The following is a 21,330-nucleotide window of genomic DNA, read 5'->3' as shown; positions in this document are numbered from 1 at the left end:
GTCTGAAAATAGTTTGCACTCCTCTCACTGTCCATAGAAGTATTAGAAATTTATTTTTGGAAATAGACTTGAAGTTGATTTCTCCTATCTGGGCCTGTGAGTTGTTGCTAATTTTGGAACATGGTGTTATGCCCCAGGGTCATGTTCCCTAAATTAGCTTTCCTTTTACCTCAGTGAGTTACATTTATTTCCGTAAGTGTAAGTTTAGAATAGATTGCGTAGACTTTTTCTCACTGAAATGGAAGAGTTTTGAGTTCCGTGGTCTTTCTAATCCTCAGGGGACTGTAAAAAAAACCCCACTTCCTTGCAGATAAGATTTTTTATTTTAGATTAATCAGGAAACTGTTCTGTCCTTTCAGCCTGCTGTCAAGTAAGCAGTCCCCAATTTAAACAGTAAAGGTATACCTTAAATTAGTTGCATCTTACTGTTATGCATAGTGATTTGGGCCCCGGGGGGTCTTCCAAAGCCCATAGATTATTAAAAATGGCCCTACTTTTGAGTCAAATTATCAGCACACATCTAAGTAAGAATTTCTAAGCACTTCTGGGCAGCAGAAGCATTCTGGGAGAGAAGCAGTTTAGAAACTGAAATATTAAACCCTCCAGGACATTTTCATGGTGTATGAGACAAGGGGACAATATATTTGAAATCTGAACTTAGAAAATCTTGGGAAAATGGTTACTGCCTATGAAATGTGTCTAAATCTCATGGTACTTTTATTCTGGGTGTTTATATAGTATTAAAGAGGCACCATTGCTGATTACAAGCAGTGTGACTAAATGCAATAAAAATTCCACTCTTAGATATCGTATAGAGGGAAATAATCCCTTTTTCTTCTAACCATCTCAGGTTCTTGGGCTGGGGCCCCATAAATTAGACTGACAGAACACAGATTAACTAGAGAAAAGCAAAGGAGTTTATGAAGGTGTATGGGATGTACACAGGGGAGCGTTTAGGGAGGAGTAACTTGAAGGAAGGAGAAGAACCTGGGTGAATACAGCATCTTAATAAATGAACAATAAATTTTCTTAGTAGAGGCAAGACAAAGGCTAAAAGACTTGGAGCTTATGTAGGGCAGCGAGTGTGAGAAGGCAAATTACACGGGAAAAGAAATCTAAGTTTTTTTATGTAAATTCCTCTGGGCTGAGTCTAAAGTTGTCTCCTGGGATTCACTTCTGCTGTTCCTGGTGGAGGGGTGGGGGCGACTTTTACAAATTTGTGTCCGATTTTGGGCAGCTGGGGGAAGGGCAGAGAGCGTTTCTTGTCTCTGCTTCCTCTCAGTTGCCTTCACCTGAAAATAAACCTTCTGCCAAGGCAGCCTGTCTTGGGGTTGCATAGCCTTCTTTCCTTCATACCAAGAAATGCGGTCTTTGGGCTTGAAGTCTGCAGTGGCTTTTCTGGCTGAAGATGGAAATGCCAGTAGGGAGGAGGTTGAGGACGGAGCCAGGAAGCAGGTGCAGGTGGGGAAAGATGGAGGGAAACAGGACCGGGACGGCGACAAGCAGCGGGGCGGAGCCTCCTTCAAGGTCTCGCTTCCCTTTTTCCTTTAAAATGATTTTTTTTTTTTTTAAAGTAGACTCCACGCCCAGCGCAGAGCCCAACGCAGGGCTTGAGCTCGTGACCCTGAGATTAAGACTTGAGCCGAGATTAAGAGGCAGACACTTAACCGACTAAGCCACCCAGGCGCCCCTAAAGTAATTTGTTAATACAGAATAATAACAGCAGGAACATACCTAGCTTATATTTTCAGCCGTGCTTCTTGGACATTTAGCAAGCGCTTTCCACCTGGCCGTTCATATCCCCTTAAGTTCTGAGAAGTCTGTTTTCTCTTGTGCCCTCACATGAGCTCCTACTACTCACATAGGAATTTCCTAGATTCCATGTTTAATGTTTTTACCTTTTCTTTCGGTTTCCCATCTCTGTCTTTTTTTACTGAGAGATTTTATTCCAACTTAATATACAGTGAATTTTTCATATTTACCATGAATTCACAAAGAGCTTTCTTTTTAAAATTCTCCGAATGCCTTTTTCTGTGTGTGTCATTTTGTTCATAGCACCCATTTGAGGATGTGAATATTAGTTTTTCTTAACATTGTACTTCCCTACTTCATCTGTGTCTTCCATGTTCTGTTTTGTTTTAATCTCCGACTTTCATATTTATTAGAGAGTTTCTTCAGACATCTGTTCATTTTTATTTGTCCATTCATATTTTAAAGGAAGCACTAAAGTTGCTGTCCGGAAGCGCTTTTCATGAATCTTGTTTGTATGGATTTCAATGCAAGACGATCCATGTTCTTTTCTCGTAAAATGTCTGGGGTTCAGAAAACATTGATCTCTTCACCTGCCTGGAAGTTTCCACCCTGGCAGCCAGTGTTGTGGGGTCTAATGAGGTAAAGGGTTGGGGCAGGGCTGACATATTAACATCTGTTTGCATCTGTTTTACTTAGTTAAAGGGTTGGGGCAGGGCTGACATATTAACATCTGTTTGCATCTGTTTTACTTAGTTAAAGGGTTGGGGCAGGGCTGACATATTAACATCTGTTTGCATCTGTTTTACTCAGTCCCTGTTTAGTACGATGCCCCCGCTTTTTCTCTCTCTTTAAAAAAAAAAAAAGATTTATTTATTTATTTTAGAGAGGAGTGGGAGGGGGGGAGAGAGAGAGAATCCCAAGCAGACCCTGTGCTGAGCATGGAGCCCAACGTGGGGCTCGATCCGAGGACCCTGAGATCGTGACCTGAGCTGAAATCCAGAGCCACGCACCCACGATGCCCCAGCTTTCACCTGTGTCTGGTGCCCCCTACCCTGGTGACTGTTCGTCCCCCGCCTCCAGAGAAGACAGGTCCAGGCTTCTCAGCCAGGGCGGGTGGGTGGTGCTTCTCAGCTGTGCGTAGTGAGAAGCTGGAGGGAACTTCCTAAATGGTGTTTGAACCAGTCCTTCTATTTTTAGCCCCACCTTCACCCCCCATCTTGTAAGGTGCTGTGCCACCAGCTCCTCCTTTTTAAGGCTTCTGTTACATACATCACATTGCTCCCCACCCTTCCTTGTTATGGGCCGAGGTTCTGCTTCCTGGGTCTGCCGACAGTTAACCTGCAGTCCACCTGCTGCCCGGCTTTCTCCTCTCCTCGTCTCTTCAGAGCTTTCTCTTTTTTAGACATCCCTGCGCGCTCATTTCAGGAGAGCTTGAAGAGGCAGTGGAAACTAGCACATATGTTCACTTAGACATCTTTTTTTGACTCTGCTTCATCTTTTGATTGGCTGCGTGTACTTTTCTGTCTCCCTCCCTCCTCCAAACAAGACGATGTGGCTGCTAGCTGACTTGAGCTTGGGGGTTTGAAAAAATCTGTCTGTTGCCTTTAAATGTGTACACCTTATACATTTGCGTATTTCTTGTCCTCTCATGACCCCACTTAACCCTTTTCCTCTGCCCATTCCTCCTGGGGCATCAGTCAGTCACAGGCCTGGGCTTTTCCCGCACTTCTTTATTATTATTTTTTAAAGATTTTATTTACTTATTTGACAGAGAGAGACACAGCGAGAGAGGGAACACAAGCAGGGGGAGTGGGAGAGGGAGAGGCAGGCTTCCCGCCGAGCAGGGAGCCCGATGCGGGGCTCGATCCCAGGACCCTGGGATCATGACCTGAGCCGAAGGCAGACGCTTAACGACTCAGCCACCCCGGTGCCCCTTCCCGCACTTCTTTAAACACACCTGTCTTTTTTTCTACTATGTCTTGTTCCTTCATTAAGTTTTCAGCTTTCCTTTAAACCTCTTTTGTATACTCTCGTCACAGCCTCTCCTGACTGACTTTATTTTCTCAAGTTCATGGTCTGGCAAACTTCCTGTGTGTCGTACCTGCGAAAGTTCTCCCTTGTGGTGGATTATTTCCTCATGTGATTCATAATTTTCAATTCTTGTTCATCCTTAGCTGAGATTACTTTTTCCATGGGAATGCTGTGAACTCTTGCTTGTTGAAAGGTCTCTAAGAGGCTGTTTTGTGATTACTTCTCTTTTGTATTTGCATTAATTTCTTGGCCTGGGACCCACACCACCCAAGTCCTGTGAGTTTGAAGTTTGTGTTATCATGGACTGATTTCACAGGCCCAACTTTTCCAGTCCTAAAGGGATTCTGGCTTGATTCAAGGGTCTTAGTTCCAGCTGCCTGTCTGGATCTGGCTTCAGGCCATGTCCTCTCCCCTTGCATCATAAAACCCCAGCCCCTGGCCTCTGGGGCCCAACGCCGGTACCCTCTGGGCTCAGTGTATTGGCTTGTATCTTTCCCACTCTGGCTTTGAGATTTCTCCTTTTTTGGTACATGGGAAGTCCCCTTCTCTGTATTTTGAAACTCATTTTGGTATTAAAATGCCAGCAGTTGTATTTATATAGGTTTTTATGTGCTTGATGTACAAAGAGGTACACTTCACTTGGTCCCTCTCTGCATTCTTCTTTATTTAAATTATTTATTTACTTAGAGTGCCTGTGAGCACACACAAGCAGGGGGAGGGGCAGAGGGAGAGGGAGAGGCAGGTTCCCCACCGAGCGGGGAGCCCGATGCGGGGCTCCATCCCAAAACCCCAGGATCAAGACCTGAGCCGAAGGCAGACGCTAACCGACTGAGCCACCTGGACGCCCCTCTTTGCGTTCTTTTTTATTCGTATTGTGTTCAGCAAACATCTATTAAGTATGTAGTGTGTGTTAGGCTCAAAAGATTCAGAGGCAAATGAAGCTGGGCTTCCTGAAGGTGCTAGTCCTTCAAGGACAAATGTAGGGGGTGTGAAAGGCGTTCTAGGCGGGAAAGCACAGCTGGGGATGAATGTTTCTGAGGAAAACTCCTACCCACGGGAGCATGAGTATAGCCCCGGCCCACTGTTTGCAGGGAAAGGCCGTAAAGTAAGGAAATACTGGAGGCAGAAACTAAAGGAGAAGCAAATGGGGAGCCTTTCCCAGGCCTCTTGGGGCAGGTGAGGTCCTCACTGCCCACATGGGCTGGTGGAACTTGCAAACACTGACTATATCCCGACATTCTGGAGTGCTGCTACATTGAGTCTGTGTTCAGGGACCACAGATGAACCAGACGAATATTAAAATAGCCCTGCTGCTTTCAGACGTAGGCAGTTATTAGTCAGTTGAGTAGAAATAGATCATCTTCAGAGTTTTGGTAATTGGGTTCTAAGAATGAAACACCAGGGGAAAGCCATAGTGATTACAGTTGTCATTAGAGGTCTGCCAGGTTTTCCTTGTAATGACAAGAGGGCAGAGTTTCCGAACGGTCGTTTACATTTGGCTGTAGATACCCGGATAGACGGGCATTGACAACCTAGACGTTAGAACAGTTGTAATTCTGATGGTTTGTTGTTGTTTTCTTTCCGGAATGATGTGAAGTATCTGAGACCGGAATGTCTTGATGCACTTGGGTTCCGATTTCAGCTTTATCTTTGTAGATGGTTTGGCTCATCTCCTGGGACCATTATATTTTGGAAATCTGAAGGACTTGGGGAGCTAGTTATACACAGGAGGCAGAGGTTCCAATTACTTGGAGAAATCTGCAAGCCCACTTCTTATTTTGAAAGAAAGCTAACGTAGGAAGCGTCTGTGTTAATCTTATGGTGCAGCCTCCATGTTTAAAAACATAGATTATGCTCGAATAAACATAAGCAATATGTGTTTATTAGAGAAATTAGAATACTGAAGAAAACTAAGCAGTTAGTTGACGATTTCATCACCCAAAGGCAACAGAAGTTGATATGTGCCTTCAGCCTTCTTTCCTTTGAATAGTTTTGATACATCTATGTTTATGGAAATGGTGTCCTTGTCTTTTGTAACCCGTTTAGAGACAAAAGTATAAATATGTATCACTCCAGCTATAGAAATATAGTCCAGGGGCGCCGGGGCGCCTCAGTCCTTAAGCGTCTGCCTTGGGCTCGGGTCATGTCCTGGGATCAAGCCCCGCATCGGGCTCCCTGCTCGGCGGGGAGCCTGCCTCTCCCTCTCCCACTCCCCCTGCTTGTGTTCCTTCCCTCGCTGTCTCTCTCTGTCAAATAAATAAATAAAATCTTTTTAAAAAAATTAATTAATTTCAAAAAAGGAAATCTAGTCCAGTCTTAGTGGAAGCTTAGTATTCTGTTGTATGGTGTCCTATTTAATTCTCTCTGTATAACTTTTAGCTGGTTTCTAATTTTTGCTGTAATAAATGATCCTTTGAATTTTCTGGCTACTAACTGTTTATATTCTGTCCCGGAATGACTCAAAGGAAAGCTCAGGGTATGGGAAAAGGAATTAGCTGGTCCTGGTGGTGGTAGGACTCTCCTTGAAACGGATGACACAGTTCTGACCATCCAAGAACGACCAGAGCCATGATACACAGCATACAGTTGACATGGCCCGTTTCTTGTCATTATGTCCTATATACCACTTTCGTCAGGCAAGACTCCTCTCTTTCCGTCTGGAACACTGGGGGCTACCACACTGGAATGGGTCATTTTGGGAGGGGCCGCGAAAAGGGAGGCTGTCCGTTGGTTAAGTTATAGGGTAACTGCTGAGAGAGAGTACATTCCCCACACTGTGAAATCTGGTATCACACTTGGTGAAATAGACACAGTGTGGAGGAGGCGGGGAGATGGCCCCAGCTGAGGGGACAGCCTGAGCAGACCCCTGGCCCTGTCTCTCTCCCACCTCCGCGAAATCAGGCAGCGTAGACCTCATTCAGGGAACCGCTTCCTAAGGGACGATTTTGTTTGCCAGTCAGAGTTTGACTCTGGAATTTTTGAACGCTGCATCTAATAGCAATTTAAAATAAAAGGACCATTTAAAGGTTAAGACACCAAAAACGATCTAAAATTCTTCCACAGTAGATTGAAGTGAATATGCAGGTCCTTCAGCTGAAACTGTGCAGTTGCTTTTCTAGCCATTCTTTTTCTTCAAATAAATATAGTTTGATGAATTCTGCCTACTTAGGTTAACTCTTTGCGTATTAAGTAGCAAAGAAAAAAGAACATCTATAGCTAATTAGATGGGAGGGAAAGCATTCCAGAGTTCTCTAAATTGAGTGAGAGGAGAATTGGACACCTGTCTCCTCAGTATCAGAGCGGGCTGCATTGCCCTACAAGGTCCATTAGGTTACTGCTGCCTTTTATGGAAAGATCTGGGGATAGAAAGACTTTTATCTGGACTTGCAGTGTTTACAGAAAGGCAGTTCGTGTGTTTCAAGACAATAATGTGGACTTCTGATTTGTGTTGCTCGTTAACAAGACACCCACAGGTAGTTTCGTGTTAAGAGGTCTGAGCTCCTCCACACTCACCCAATTCTGATCTTACACTAAGTTGATTATTTGAGCTAGTAGAGCAGAATTCACGTATAAAGCCCATGTTACCTCTGCTTTTGTGTTTTAGAGATTTGATGCAAGAAGCAGAACGTTTAGCTCACTGTATGCCTCTAAACGACTAATTGTGCACACACTACTTTCTACTCTCAATTGCCACTGTCAGCATGTAGAAACATCTGGAACTTTGCTCTAGTTTCTCCATTGACATGGCAGCTAAGTTCATTCAATCTTGGGTCCATCGTGCCTTAAAAAAATTGTAAAAATTCAATTCTTAATTTCATGGCACTTATTTTAAAAGTTATTGAATCTTCAAAGAATAAATAACGTTCAGTATAATAATTTCATACATTTTTATGTCTTTTTTTTTAAGATTTTATTTATTTGACAGAGACAGACACAACGAGAGAGGGAACACAAGCAGGGGGAGTGGGAGAGGGAGAGGGAGAAGCAGGGGAGCCTGGTGCGGGGCTCGATCCCATGACCCTGGGATCGTGACCTGAGCTGAAGGCAGACGCTTAACGACTGAGCCACCCAGGCACCCCCATACATATTTATGTCTTGCTTTATGTTACCCAAAGCACTGTCAGTTGTGCATAAATTCCCTAAACTAATGCAACAAGCAGACGGAATAAATTGTTCCATTTTAGGAAACCGAGGCACTGGGATTAGAGTAAAATACAGAGCAATTATTAGAACTCAGATTTTCTGAGCAATCGCTTCATAGCTTCACTATACATTTTCTGGCATTTTAATTCTGGAAAACTTGTGTTCATTGTTTAATTGATATGGTAGCTTTGTGTTAACACAACAATGTCTTATTTCTAGACAATGCCAGACAATAAGGTAATATAGTAGATTCTTTCTGAGTAGGGATAAACACATATTCATACGTGATTTAGTTATTTTGTTTGGTTAATGCTTTCATTACCAGGATAATTGCTTTAACTTACTTTTTCTGGTTCTAGAGAGCTGGCTTTGATAATTAGCTATAAATAGTTTATAGTGTGTTGTGACATACTATCTGATGGCTTTTACAATACTAAGGCTTAAAATATCTGTTCTAAGAATTGGAGCCAAATTATTTTAGCAGAATTATTTTTCACTCAGTTGGGGTTTCATTAGAAATCCCTGCTGGATTTGGAATCTATGATGAATATGTGTTGTTGTTCCTGCCCTTAATGCTATAGGACTGCATAACTTTTTTTTTTTTTTAGAGACCCTTAGACTGCCCTTCACTTTTGTTGACGTCTGTGAATATATGCAGTGGGTGGCCCTGGAAAGCATGGTGGATTTGTCTAGCTCCGGGACTAACTCTGCTATGTCGGAGAGTTTAGACACTTCACAATCTCACCGGACTTCACTTTACTTATGTCTGAGACTTGTGGACGAATGAGCCCTCCAGTTCCTCTTCCATTGCTCATATTCTGGTAATGGGGAATATCAAGATTTTATTCTCTTAGAACTTCTGAGTCTTGAGTACCAAGCCTGGGGACTTGAGCTTTGCGTTATTTCTGAGCATTCTCCCAGTAGTGGATTCAGGATGGCTTTTCTGGATGGGGCTGGTGGTAGTAGTTTTCTGAGCTCAGTCTAACCTACAGTCTTCTGGGTCTAGATGTAGAAGCACTTCTCAGAAATGCTGTGGTATCTTCTATTCTATTCTGAAGTGAGTGTGTGAGGCCAGGAGGAAGTGACTCTCCCAACCTCTCCTCCCACGGCTGGGCCCTGGGGTCTCTGAGTAAGTCCTGCCTTTGAGCAGTAGCCTTTGAGGTACTGAGTAGCTGCCAGGCAGTTACTTCCAGATAAATGACCTTTTCCCCTTTTACACTATTTTGGCATCATCTGCACGAAAATAGCATCTATGCCTTTATTTTCAAGCTTCAAAGCTTGCTTGAAAAACAAAGGTTTGTTGTCTCGTGAAATCTGGAAGGCTGTTTGAACTTGTGTGTCGGAATGATTGGGCTTTTAAAAATGCCATTTGGGAGGGGCAGCTTCAGTCCCTATTTATGAAGCATCACTGTGGGCCCAGTCGGGTGTCAGGAAGAAAGCAGGCCGTTACCAGAAGAACAAGACCAGTTTCTTGGAGTAATTAATAGCTTTCATTCCTTTTCCCTGATTGGAGCCTCCTGGCAGGAGCAGCCCGCGGGGAGGTGGGTAAGGCTGATGTTGATCCTATTTTCCAGAGGAAACTGAGGCTCGGCGGGGTTCGAGGACTCTGTCAAGAAGGGAGGTGGCCGAGTTGGGTCCCAGCTGCAGGCTCCCTGCCTCACGTGGCTGGCACGCGTCGTGGCACTGGGCACACAAGCCCATGAAAGTACATGGTCACAGACACTGGTGGTGTGGAGACGCAGGCAGGGGGCAGGCCTGGGAACGATCTGAAGCACTGAGGGAAGATGTGGGGCCTGTTGGAGAGTAGATGGAGAATGCCAACGAGGCGGGAAGCCCCGGGCCTGTCTTAGGGAGCGCACAGTTGTGTTGGCCGAGTTACAGTGGAAGCCACTGGTTTTTCTCGCTGTGTCTCCGGAGTTCCTACCTCCTGGGCTAGTTCTGTACAGTTAGCATTCCCTCATCCGTGTATCTGTTGGCTCCATATCGTCTCTGGCCATTTGCTGTTTTTCTGTTATAAAGATGACTAAGTCTTGGGGCGCCTGGGTGGCTCAGATGGTTGGGCATCTGCCTTCGGCTCAGGTCATGATCCCGGGGTCCTGGGATCAAGCCCCACATTGGGCTCCTGGCTCAGCAGGGAGCCTGCTTCTCCCTCTCCCTCTGCCTCTCTCCCTGCTCATGCTCTCTCTCTCTCTCTCTCTCAGTATCTGTGTCTCAAATGAATAAATAAAATCTTAAAAAAAAAAGATGACTAAGTCTTAAGAGGAGATTATCTGACAGTTTGCTCAAAAGACAGGAGTGAAATAACACGTTGGCATCGGTCTGGTCTCTGTGGTTCTGCGGGGTTTCCTCTCCTGGCGGACTTCCCACATTGGCCAGGGGGAAGCGAGGAACCCACATAAGAAGCCCGTTCATTCATTCCCTTGGGCCCGAACATTCCTTCAGGACTTTCTCTTTCGAGCTCTCCTAGCTGCTTTGAGATGGGCAGGGCTCCCTTGGCTGATCTGTAACTCCGCTGAGGAGTGTTCGGGGTGAGGCCCGGGCTGTGTCACCAAGCGATCCCCTGTCCCGCAGGACCGTCTGGCAGGACTTCCATTTGGCTCATGTCTTCTTGTCACCAGGCAGTCCTAGCGACGACCGAAGCCCCTCTGGAGTGCTTCTCAAATGGCCAGAGGTCCACTCCGATTTCCTATTTCTGAAGAAGGCCCACCTTATCATGTTCCTTGACCGTCCAAATTGTTCTGAAGCAGTTTTCAGTATCAGTGGCATTTCGAGTAGATTTTATTTTCTGTGCCACCGTCTTCATGTTGACAGATGTAAGGGACATTTGTTGAGATATGAGCAGATGTCGAGTGAGCCCTTGCATTGTGAGTTCTGTGGATGCTCAAACTGTAGCCCTTCCCCGGTCGCTCCTGGTCTCTTGGCCCCGGGGGCGGCATTGCAGACAGACACGTTACGGAAGGCAGTGCAAAACCAGGTCGCTCCTGGTCTCTTGGCCCCGGGGGCGGCGTTGCAGACAGACACGTTACGGAAGGCAGTGCAAAACCAGGTCGCTCCTGGTCTCTTGGCCCCGGGGGGCGTTGCAGACAGACACGTTACGGAAGGCAGTGCAAAACCAGTGTGGATGTACGGAAGAGAGAACACCCAGCCTTTTTGCAAGGTCTGGGATATCTTGAGCTTTACTGCCATTTCACTGGTTGTTATTTGGACGGGGAGATTGGGAGTGGACATCTGTCCATCTTCATTCCACAGTCCAATTTGGGGTTCGGTAGAGCCGAGTCTGGGTCTTGTTTCTGCCACTACCGCCCAGTGCGCTCCGTTGGGAGTTGACAGGAGTCACTGGGGAGGTGGCCGGGAGGACAACAGACCCAATGAAGTCCATTTGAGAAATCCGACTAACCAGTTTCCTACTGCAGGATTTTCCAGAGCTTCTAACATGCTAATACATGCTGCTGTCTCTGGAAGAGGCTCTAGTACGCAGTTCCTGAGACTTAATTTGGATTTCTTTTTTTTTCTTTAAGATTTCATTTATTCATTTGAGACACAGATAGAGAGCACAAGCAGGGGGAGAGGCAGAGGGAGAGGGAGAAGCAGGCCCCCCCCAACTGAGCAAGGAGCCCGAGGTGGGGCTTGATCCCAGGACCCTGGGGTCATGATCTGAGCCGAAGGCATATGCTTAACCATCTGAGCCACCCAGGCGCCCCTGGATTTTTTTTTTTTTTTTTTTTTTTTTAAAGCACAGAGCGTTTTGTCAGATGATGATTCTACAAAGCATACTTGGGAAACATTGCCATCACTAATTTCTAGCCACTAAGGTGTGTAGGTGTTTTTATAGTTATAACACTCATTTTTTTTAAAGATTTTATTTATTTATTTGACGGAGAGAGACACAGCGAGAGAGGGAACACAAGCAGGGGGAGTGGGAGAGGGAGAAGCAGACTTCCCGCTGAACCAGGAGCCCGATGCGGGGCTCGATCCCAGGACCCCGGGATTGTGACCTGAGCCGAAGGCAGACGCTTAACGACTGAGCCACCCAGGCGCCCCACAACATTCTTCTTTTGAGGAAAAAAAAGTTAGCCCACTCTTAGGGTGTTTTCATAGTGAGACGGAGTAGACAGTAGCTATTGGATAGCATAGAAAAATTGCGAAAGGAGAACAGAGGGTATGGGGTCAACAGACCCTTCTTAGCGCTAGATTTACATGCGGTTTAAGGTCCTGACAGCGGTCCCGCGAGGGGGAAACTTCCTCTCACAGATCAGTACTCTGAGGCTCACCCAGGGGCTTGCGCATGGGAGATCTTGAGTCCAATCATGGTCTGCTGCTGCTGACGACATATTTCACTAACCATGATGACTTGTTATAGAAGTGGGTCTTTACTCTTAACTTTTCTTGTTTTAAATTATAAGTGGTTCTTACAAAAGTAATCCATGCCTATTAAAGAAAAACAGGTGGGAGAAACGTAGAAAATGCCCCGCATGCGGAAGAAAAGGGATTCATTGGTATTTTTGCATGTAAGGCTATCAAATTGTTGGACCAGATGGTTCTGAGGCTCGACAGTTCTGTGATTCTCTGGGATATCTGTGAAGTTGCTGTGTGTTAGGTACATATGAAAACCTTTCTCCACTGGATAGAATGGTAGGTGAGGCAAGTTTGCCGCCTGACTTCAGTTATGTCAGGAAGCAGGTAAGCACGGAGGGAACCCCTGACCCTTGCGGAGCCGTATCCAAAGCCCTTTTGCGTTACTTCTTAGGCAACGCGCCTTTGGAGAGGCTGTGATCCCATCCGTCCGGGGTGTCCTCGGCTGATCCTTCGGGGAGGATGAGCCGGGGAGCCCCGCGGTGCCACCCGCCCCGGGCCGGGGCTCCGGGTCTGCGTCCTGCTGACGCGCACAGGGGCCGTGCGCCCCGCGGGGACTGGTGTGGAGCCCCCTGCTGACTGTGTCTCTTGCCTCCGCAGAAGGAAGACGGCCGGGGCGCCATGAGGTGAGTGCGCGCCGGCGCCCAGAGCCCCGGAGAGCGGTGTGCGGGCTGCGGGAGCGGCCCCGCGCGTCTGGCCACGCACGTCCCCGGCATGAGGCCGGGCAGCATGGGCGCGCCGCCGCGGGACCGCTGACCCCCGCCCGCCGGGACCATGAAGGAGGTGACGTACTGGTCCCCCAAGAAGGTGGCAGACTGGCTGCTGGAGCACGCCATGCCCGAGTACTGTGAGCCCCTGGAGCACTTCACGGGCCGGGACCTGATCGGCCTGACCCGGGAGGACTTCGCACGGCCGCCCCTGTGCCGCGTGTCGGCCGACAGCGGGCAGCGGCTCCTGGACATGATCGAGACCCTGAAGGTGGAACAGCACATGGAGGCGCACAAGAACGGCCACGCCAATGGGCACCTGGGCGCAGGTGCGGCCGGCCCTGGCCCCGGCCCCGGCCCCACAGGCGGCTTTGGCCTGCAGGCCAAGCCCAACGGGGTGCCCAACGGCTACAGGAAGGAGATGATCAAGATCCCTATGCCGGAGCCCGAGCGCTCCCAGTACCCCATGGAGTGGGGCAAGACGTGCCTGGCCTTCCTGTACGCACTGTCCTGCTTCGTCCTCACCACAGTGATGATCTCGGTCGTTCACGAGCGAGTGCCTCCCAAGGAGGTGCAGCCCCCGCTGCCGGACACGTTCTTTGACCATTTTAACCGGGTGCAGTGGGCCTTTTCTATCTGTGAAATTAACGGCATGATCCTCGTAGGACTCTGGTTAATTCAGTGGCTGCTCTTAAAATACAAGTAAGTAAAGCAAAAGCTCCCAGACTCCGGAGCGGGGGAGGAGGCGGGGGGCGGTGTCTGCCTTGCCCACGTCTAATAGTCATTGTTTGGACGTGAACTTTATCAAGCAGTAGGAATGGAAGCATACCAGCTCCTTTTTTTAGTTTTACTTCATCATTTTATGCCCCGTGCCCTGTTGAGCCAGCGAGAGCTTTGGTAGCTGTAAGAAAATGCTGTGTTTATTGCCTGTTTTGTACAAGATTCGTACAGAGTGATGAATGGGCTTGTTGAGATGATGTTCTTCTGTTTTCACAGGGAAGAAAACCCTCAGAGAGCACAGGCTATTGAATCACAGATAAACTACCGAAACTCGGGGTCGTTAACCCACCAAATAAATTGTCCACAGTCGGCCTGATGGCCGGGTGGCTTTTCCCACACAGAGTTCGACAGCGGGACCCTTAGCAGGCTGTATCTAGAGATGTTTCACACAGAATGCAGAACAGCGGTTCCAGAGTGCCTTGGGCTGTTGGGAGAATGACACCCTCAGGAAAGGACTTTGTTTGGGTGGATGGAATGTGGATGAACCCGCACGGCCTTCCACCTTCCAGAATGTGGGGCACTTAGAGAAACATGGTGATTGCATTCAGGTTTCCCAGGATTTTAAACGGGCACCTCCTTTTAGTTTCCGGTGGATCCAAAGTGGCTCTGGTGTCCCAGGCTCTAAATCCCATCAGACCCCCTCTGGCCACCCGTGGGCTTGGGTTGCCCGGTGCAGACTAAGCGCCCACGTTGCCACCCTCCTCAGGGTCTGGTTTTCCCGTTAGTGGACCATCTTTAGAGCTTCTGTGCATGGGAGCTGGGGACGGTTTCTGCCCAGTGGGCTGCATTGCACGACCCACAGTATGGTCGAACGTTAAGGAAATCCTCTTAAATCAAGAAAACGAGACGCAGCCTGAGAGTCTGCGCCGAACTTTATCCACCGAACGATGAGTTTTTTCTTGGAGTGTGTTTTTACCTTGCGAATTCGATATCCACAAGTGGAAATGAGCACAGTGACTCTGTGCTGGGAAGGACTGTGTTAGTCTTTATAAAGGAAGTTGTTTTAAGTGGGCGGTGTTTCTTTTGGGGTTGGCTTGGCAGTTCCACAGGAAAGCCAAGTTTGAAATAGAAACCGTGGTCTGGGCTGCGTTGATTTGGTAGAAGACTTTTTGGTTCTTTGCTTACTTAGTTTTAACAGGCTAACCAGGTAGGGTAGACTTGAAATGTGAGATGCTCAGAATTTACTAATTACATCCTTTCAGCCGCCAAACTTCAGATCTGCTTTTGACTTTTAAACTTTTTATTCCCCCGCTCTAAAAGCCCGTTAGAAAAAAAATGCCAGAACAGTTTGCTTTACAAAGGCAGGGTCGATTCAAATTATGTTTCCTGGGTTTTTCCTGATTTTTGTTGTTTTGTGTATTACGAGTTTGTTTTCTGTTTCTGTTTTTTTTTTTCATAAAAATTTGCGCATGCAAGCAAAATAATTTACTGCCCTAGAATAAAACATTATATATCAGTCATACTATGTGCAAGTTCAAATGTGTTACAGAACCGTGACTTTATTTTTTTAGAACGGTGATTTTTAAATAATGTTCTTGTTCTAGGAAGTGTCCTCACAATAGGGCTTATTTCTTTTAAGCACGTTGCTATTTATGTTTCTCTAAGCTGGGACTTCTCCTCAAACCAGTTGCTCTTTAAAGCTTTATGATTTCCTGTTTTACTGGTACTTATTACCAGTGCTGTAGTCATTTGTGTATTGAAATGACGCGGACGCCGTGAGCAGTGAATCCATTAATCCATACCTTGGGCAGAATTAAGCCAGTGCAGGGGTGCAGGGGTGCAGGGCTGCCTGGGTCCAGCCCCCGCCGTGCCCAGCATGCTGGCGGTGTGGGCCAGCCTCTTAAGTCTCAAGAGCTTTGTTTTTCTCACAGATAAAATAAGGGCCTCCTAGTCTAGATGGTTTCTATTATTCTATACAACTATGTTTTATTTGTTTCAAAGATGCCCGAATGGACCGGTTATATTTAAAAAGTATTAAGACACAAGAGCAATTTTTGTCCAGTATACATCCAGCTCTAAAGAGTCTTTGAAGTCTTCTCTCTCGGGTTTCCCTGTTGGCGGGATAGGGCCTCGGGACCGGGAAGCCCGCTGTTGTCTTGATAACCCAGCCCCTGCCCTCCTCCTGGGGCACGTCCCTGGCTCCTCGTCTCCTTCCTGGGGAGGCGTCTCTTCAGTGGACGTGGTACAGCAGATGTGTAAGGTGTAGGAGGGGAGAGAAAGATTGACACCCAAGCAGCGGATGGAACTGAACTAACTCCTGGCCCTCATCAAGAAGATTAGAATGCTTTGTCGAGTCCGACCCCTCGTTTCCAGTTGTTTGGCTCTCATGGTGCAGCAGTTTGGCGTGCTCAGCCTGTCAGGGAAGTGGATCCTTGGGGTTGTGGAATATTCTCTTGGACAGAGCTCACATCTCTCTCTTCCTGTGTGCTGTCCTCTCTCCCCAGCCTCCCCCGGGAGGAGGTTCCCCCCTCGGGAGCACAGCTCACTCACTCCTAGGGGTTGAACCTGTTTGGCCAGTAATTCCCAAGGGGCATTTGACCTTGAGTCTCCGAACCCTTAAAGGAATCAGCCTATTCCTTCCTGCTTCTGTAGCTTCGACTTCTTAGAGAAGAATCAGAGGCTGAAACTGTGGAGGATGATTTATTAATTGAGAAATGTGATCACTAAAATTTGGGCAACATGCTCCAGTAACAAGCCCTTCAGCCAGATGTGTGAGGCACTGGGAAACCTTGCTGCTGAATTTGACCTTGAGACACAGTCTGTCCTTCTGTTGTGTGTGGTTGTCCTTTACTGTTAAACATAAATTTGGGGTTTTTACTTACATTTTTTTTCCTCCTTTCCTTCTTAACGTGCCCCCCTCCTGTTTGTATGTACATACACATATACACATACATTCACATGGGATTTCCATGACATTGCAAGGTGGAAAGCAGCAATAAAGCCTGTCCTTGGGAACTTTCTGATTTTTAAAATTGTAAATAATGTTGTCTCCCCATTTAGAATTGGACTTGCAAACCACCGACTAGGAAAAATCCCTGGGGAGTCTCTGCCTTTGTGTCAGACTTCACTGCAAAACAGGTATCCCTTGTTTTCGGAAAGCATGATAAGGAATATGTTAACCTTAGAGGCTTGGTGAGGGCTCCTCATGCATGGCTGAGGTGTAGCCCCCACGGTGCGTGACACGTGTGGCTGAGCTCTGTCAGGACATCGTGAGCCCCCGACAGAGAAGAAGGTCAGGGAACAGGGTTGTGGAATTCCAAGTCCATCAGGGGTCCTCTAGCCACCAGAGAAAGCACTGTGACTTAGACCTGCGGTCACAGGTGTCACAAAGTCAACTTGTCCCCAGCTGAGTCACCGGCTTCGTCCCCCTCCCATGCGGGCAGTGGCTCTTCCCAGAAACCTACCACGTCTCCTTTCCTTCCACACCGAGAGCCACTACGATCTGCCCTTCTAACTTTAGGTTCTTTACCTCTTTCCATTCCCGCGTAGCGACGGATGCTGGGTGCTCTGAGCGACGCCCTGTTCCTTAGCGTGGATTCAGGCTCCTTGGTAATCTAGCCCTGGTCTGTCCCCACCTCCTCTCTTAACTACTCGGCTCGTTTCCCGGGAACGCTCCAAGCTCATGTCCCATGTCCCGGTGCTTTCGACTCATGGTGGGTGATCTCCCTCAGTGTTAGGGATTAAGTTCCTCCAGGGAAAAGACTCGATCCTGCGTGTCCTTCATCTTTCTGCCCCACCGCCTGGTACAGAGGCTGCCAGATAGAAAGTGCTCATTTAAAATTCATTTGTTCCTTCGCCTTGTCTTTACTGAGCAACGTACCGGGTGCCGGGCACCGTTCCCGACCCCGGCGTGCTGCAGTGAGTTCTCACGGAGCTTACATTCTGGCCACGGTGAGGCAGGCAGCCAGCGAATGAATGGATAATGCCAGCTGGTGTTCGGGGAAATGGAGAGAACTGGAGCAGTATTGGGGATCGTGGGGAAGGGGTGGTGTCAGGGTGCCTTGAAAAGTCCTTTGAGAGGCGACCGTTGAGCAGGCACCATGAGTCCAGATGAGGGGGCGCCTCACACGTGTGTCGGGCAGGAGCCGTCCACACAGGGGACGCGGCAAGTGCAGAGGCTCCGAGGCTTCCCCGGGGAACAGCCAAGGGCGTGTGTGACCCACCGAGTGAGACGAGGCGGTGACACGGAAGGTCAGCAGGGTGTGGGCGGCGGGCGCGCGCCAGGGCTGCGAGGGCCACGGATAGAGGGCTGGGATGCTGTTCCGAGGGTGGTGATGGGTCGTAGGGGAGAGCGACGGGAGCGGGTCTGTGCTGTGGAAGACCGCCCTGGCTGCATGGGCGAGCAAGGGTGGACGGGGGAGCCGGTCTGGACGCCATCGCCGTCGCCCGGATGGACGATGGCCGCGCCTTGACTTGATGTTTGAGCACGTCTCGTGCGGGGGCGGTGGGAAGGGATGGGCTCTTTCTGGAAGCCCTGGCTTCTGTTGAATTTGGGGTTCCTTGTGTTTTCTAGCCACAGGGCTAGCTTCCGCTGCAGAATTTCTTGTACCAAGGTTTTTGGGCCTCTCTGTGAATCCTTGAATTACATATGGCATTGAACGAGGAGATCGAATTCACTAATTTGGGAGCCTTCCCAACCTTGCTTGGATATATTTAATTTCAGAGCAAAGTCCAGTCACATGTCTGTCCCAGCAGGTGTTTTCTGCCGTGGCTTCTCTTGGATCAGGTATTTGCCTAAAAGGAGTCGTGCCGGTCTGTTGGGGTTGGGGGTGGGGATGCTTTCAGAATGAATGAAGTATTGCAGGATGTGCTGGCCCATTGGTGGAGAGAAGGTGGGAAGAAGAAGAGGGGCCACACGATAGTTGGGACGCGGAGTGGAGTGGAAAGAGCCGGGTGGTGGAGGCACTTGACGCCTGGGGTAGAGCGTTCCGGCGTGATCTGTGGCAAGGACCTACAGAGACCACAGCCACCGAGTAGGTTCTTGGAAAATCGCTGGCGCGCCCAAAGGGAAGGAGGAGTGGAAGAAGGGAAAGGGTGCCAGCAGACCCGACTTCGGACCTGCCACGACCTCTCTGTCCAGAAGAGTTTTCCGGGGCCGTGCTCCTCTGCGGGAAGGAGCAGGTGCAGGTTCCCCGAGTGGCTTTTCCAGGATGACGCTCCGAGAGCACGGACGTGGATCTCTAGGTGGTTGGCAGCAGTGTGTTTTATGTTCAGAGACCACTTTGGAAAAGACTTGTTTTGTATTTTATCCTTCGAGAAACGCTCTGGCGTCGAGGGGCCTTTGTTTATCAGGAGGGTCTCTGCCACCATAAGAAAGAGTCTGCATCCTCTGGGAGAGGGATCTCATTTCCCAAAACAGTCCTTGTGCTGATGGGTAGCCACTGCTGTCAGAGGAGGACTCGGTTTATTTTGGTTTGTGTCTCACTCCACGGGCTGGACTGTGCACTAACATTTCTCTTTCATTCTACCCCATTTTAATTCCATTACTGCTGTTGTTGACATGAAACGGATTGGATCAAGGTGCTTCTCTCTCTCCTCTTCTGATCCCCAAGGCAGTTTGTGACACAGTTACTGTCAACGTTGTCCCCATTGTTTTTAGGTCTTCGATGGATGCGTTTAAGTTCTTCAAAGCCCTGGATGCAGAGCATTTCATAGGGAGCTGGTCTCCCCACATTCCTGCGCAGTAGAGGTCATCTTTCAAGCTCTGGAGGAGCCTTTCCTTAGGGCTCTTGCCTTTATTCTAAATTGGCCTCATGCTAAGGACCACAAGGCTAGTCTGTCTTGGGATGTCAGGGCATCTTTACGTTTAGTTTTGATCGAGTTACTGAAGACGATGCAGCAGTGAGCACAGCCAAGCATGAAGGTTATCTTCTGGCGGGTCTCTGCAGCCTTTGGGGGCAACGTGGCTCCTTATTTAATTGGCCGGTCAGCTGTCGTATTCCTCACCAGCAGTAAAGCAAGACGAGAGCACGGGGACCCCCCCGCCCTTCTCCGTCTGCACTCGTGCTGCGTCCCGGACGTGCCGACTCCATCTCTGTCCTTCTGTACCTTTCCATCCGCATTGTCCCCAGTCCTCATCACCCTGTTCCAGTGGCAGATCCCAAACCTGTTGAGTAACAGGAACTGGGTTTTGCATGCGTTCTGTCCTCTTACCCCGTCAGTCCCTAAAATACATGGTGACTCCCTCCCCTTTCTCAGCGAAGGTCACGGAGACTCCGTGAAGCGGTTGACTTGCCTCAGGTCCCTCAGGGAATGACTTGAAGACTGGAGGCTCTTCGGTATAAAGCCAGTCTAGAAGTGCCTGGCATCACCGGCACCTGCCCTCTGGAAATGAGCTTTCTTCGCTGATGTGGTGGCATGTGTTGGCGTCCGTAGGACAGAGAGACTGAAAACCGATCCGTTCAGTGTTCAATGATTTGGTTTACACGTCGCACCCCACCATGTGGGAGACGTGCACGCTTGCCCCCGGATGGGTCTGCCGGCCCCGAGAGCTGTCCTGTCATGCTGTTCCACCGTAGTTTGTAGAAGATGCACCTGGCCCTGTCCCAGCTGTGTGCTGTCCTGTGGCCTCCCGGGTATGGCCCTGTCACCCTCGCTCTGGGAAATCCCCTCAGCCGCCAACCTCAGCCACACTTTTCCCCTGAGGACTGCTGACCAGGAGCGCCCAACCTTATTTTCTTCATTTCTGTTTCCAGCAAGTTCTCTCTCCTCTTTGATTCTGACCCACCGGCCATCTGGCCTGGGATCCTGTTTCCTTTCCTTTCCTGGGGCCCTTCCCGGTCCCGTTACCTTCCCCTATGACCCTGACCTCCTGGGCTTCGGTGGGCCCCTGCCCCACCTCCTTCTCCCAGGGCATGACTTGGAGAGGAAGGAGCATCGCTCTGGGAGCTGGGTGATGGACTCAGTCCCCTGCTTGGCCTCACTTCTCATTCCCACCCGCCTCTCAGTAGCTGAGAGGCGGGCCCCTCTTATTTCCTCATTTTTACCAGGTTGGATCTCAAGGCCCAAATGCTAGTCTAGGTCCCAGGAATTGTAGGGAAACTAGATTCACCCTGTGGAGCTCCCTAAGTTCAGGAATCACAGCAATTTAGGTTTTTAAGTTAACATAAACATCGTTAAGAAGCTTTTTAACAGACTCAGGTTAGAGGGGGAGAGGGCAGACATAAAGGTACATATAGACAATACATTACCATTTTCATGTGTTAATTTTTATTTATAACACCAGAGAAAATGAAGTCCCAGCAGCTTGCCCGTAGGCAGATTAGAAGAGGAACAGAAAGGAAACAAAAGTTACCTGTCATGTTGCCAGACATAAATAATGGGTTTGTAACCCTTTTGATATCTTTCTGTGTGTGCTCAGATATGTATAATCTATACATGGGTGTGGTTTTTGTTTTGTTTTGTCTTGTTTCGTTTTTTAAGTGCGGAGCCTGTTGCGGGGCTCGAACACACGACCCTGAGATCATGACCTGAGCCCAGCTAAGAGTCGGACACTCAGCCGACTAAGCCACCCAGGTGCCACTGTACGAGTGTGTTTTTAAACAGTATTATATTTGCCTTCTCC

General features: G+C 48.5%; 1 protein-coding gene across 24 annotated transcripts in view; it reads left to right on the top strand.

Annotated features, from left to right (window-relative positions):
* SGMS1 (sphingomyelin synthase 1) overlaps positions 1–21,330 on the top strand; it is a 263,991-nt gene that overhangs the window by 216,387 nt on the left and 26,274 nt on the right. For 23 of the 24 annotated variants that reach the window (XM_035724238.1, XM_027596050.2, XM_027596054.2 and 20 more), the window contains 2 exons: positions 12,880–13,688; positions 16,767–16,844. In XM_035724238.1, coding sequence (XP_035580131.1) covers positions 13,054–13,688; positions 16,767–16,844 — 713 coding nt within the window. In that variant the 5' untranslated portion in view covers positions 12,880–13,053. The remainder of the gene's footprint in view (positions 1–12,879; positions 13,689–16,766; positions 16,845–21,330) is intronic. The other variant, XM_027596061.2, reaches the window with a different exon arrangement.

Source organism: Zalophus californianus, chromosome 15, assembly GCF_009762305.2.
Source record: "Zalophus californianus isolate mZalCal1 chromosome 15, mZalCal1.pri.v2, whole genome shotgun sequence".
Classification (NCBI taxonomy): domain Eukaryota; kingdom Metazoa; phylum Chordata; class Mammalia; order Carnivora; family Otariidae; genus Zalophus; species Zalophus californianus.
This window is presented reverse-complemented; position numbering and strand designations above follow the sequence as displayed.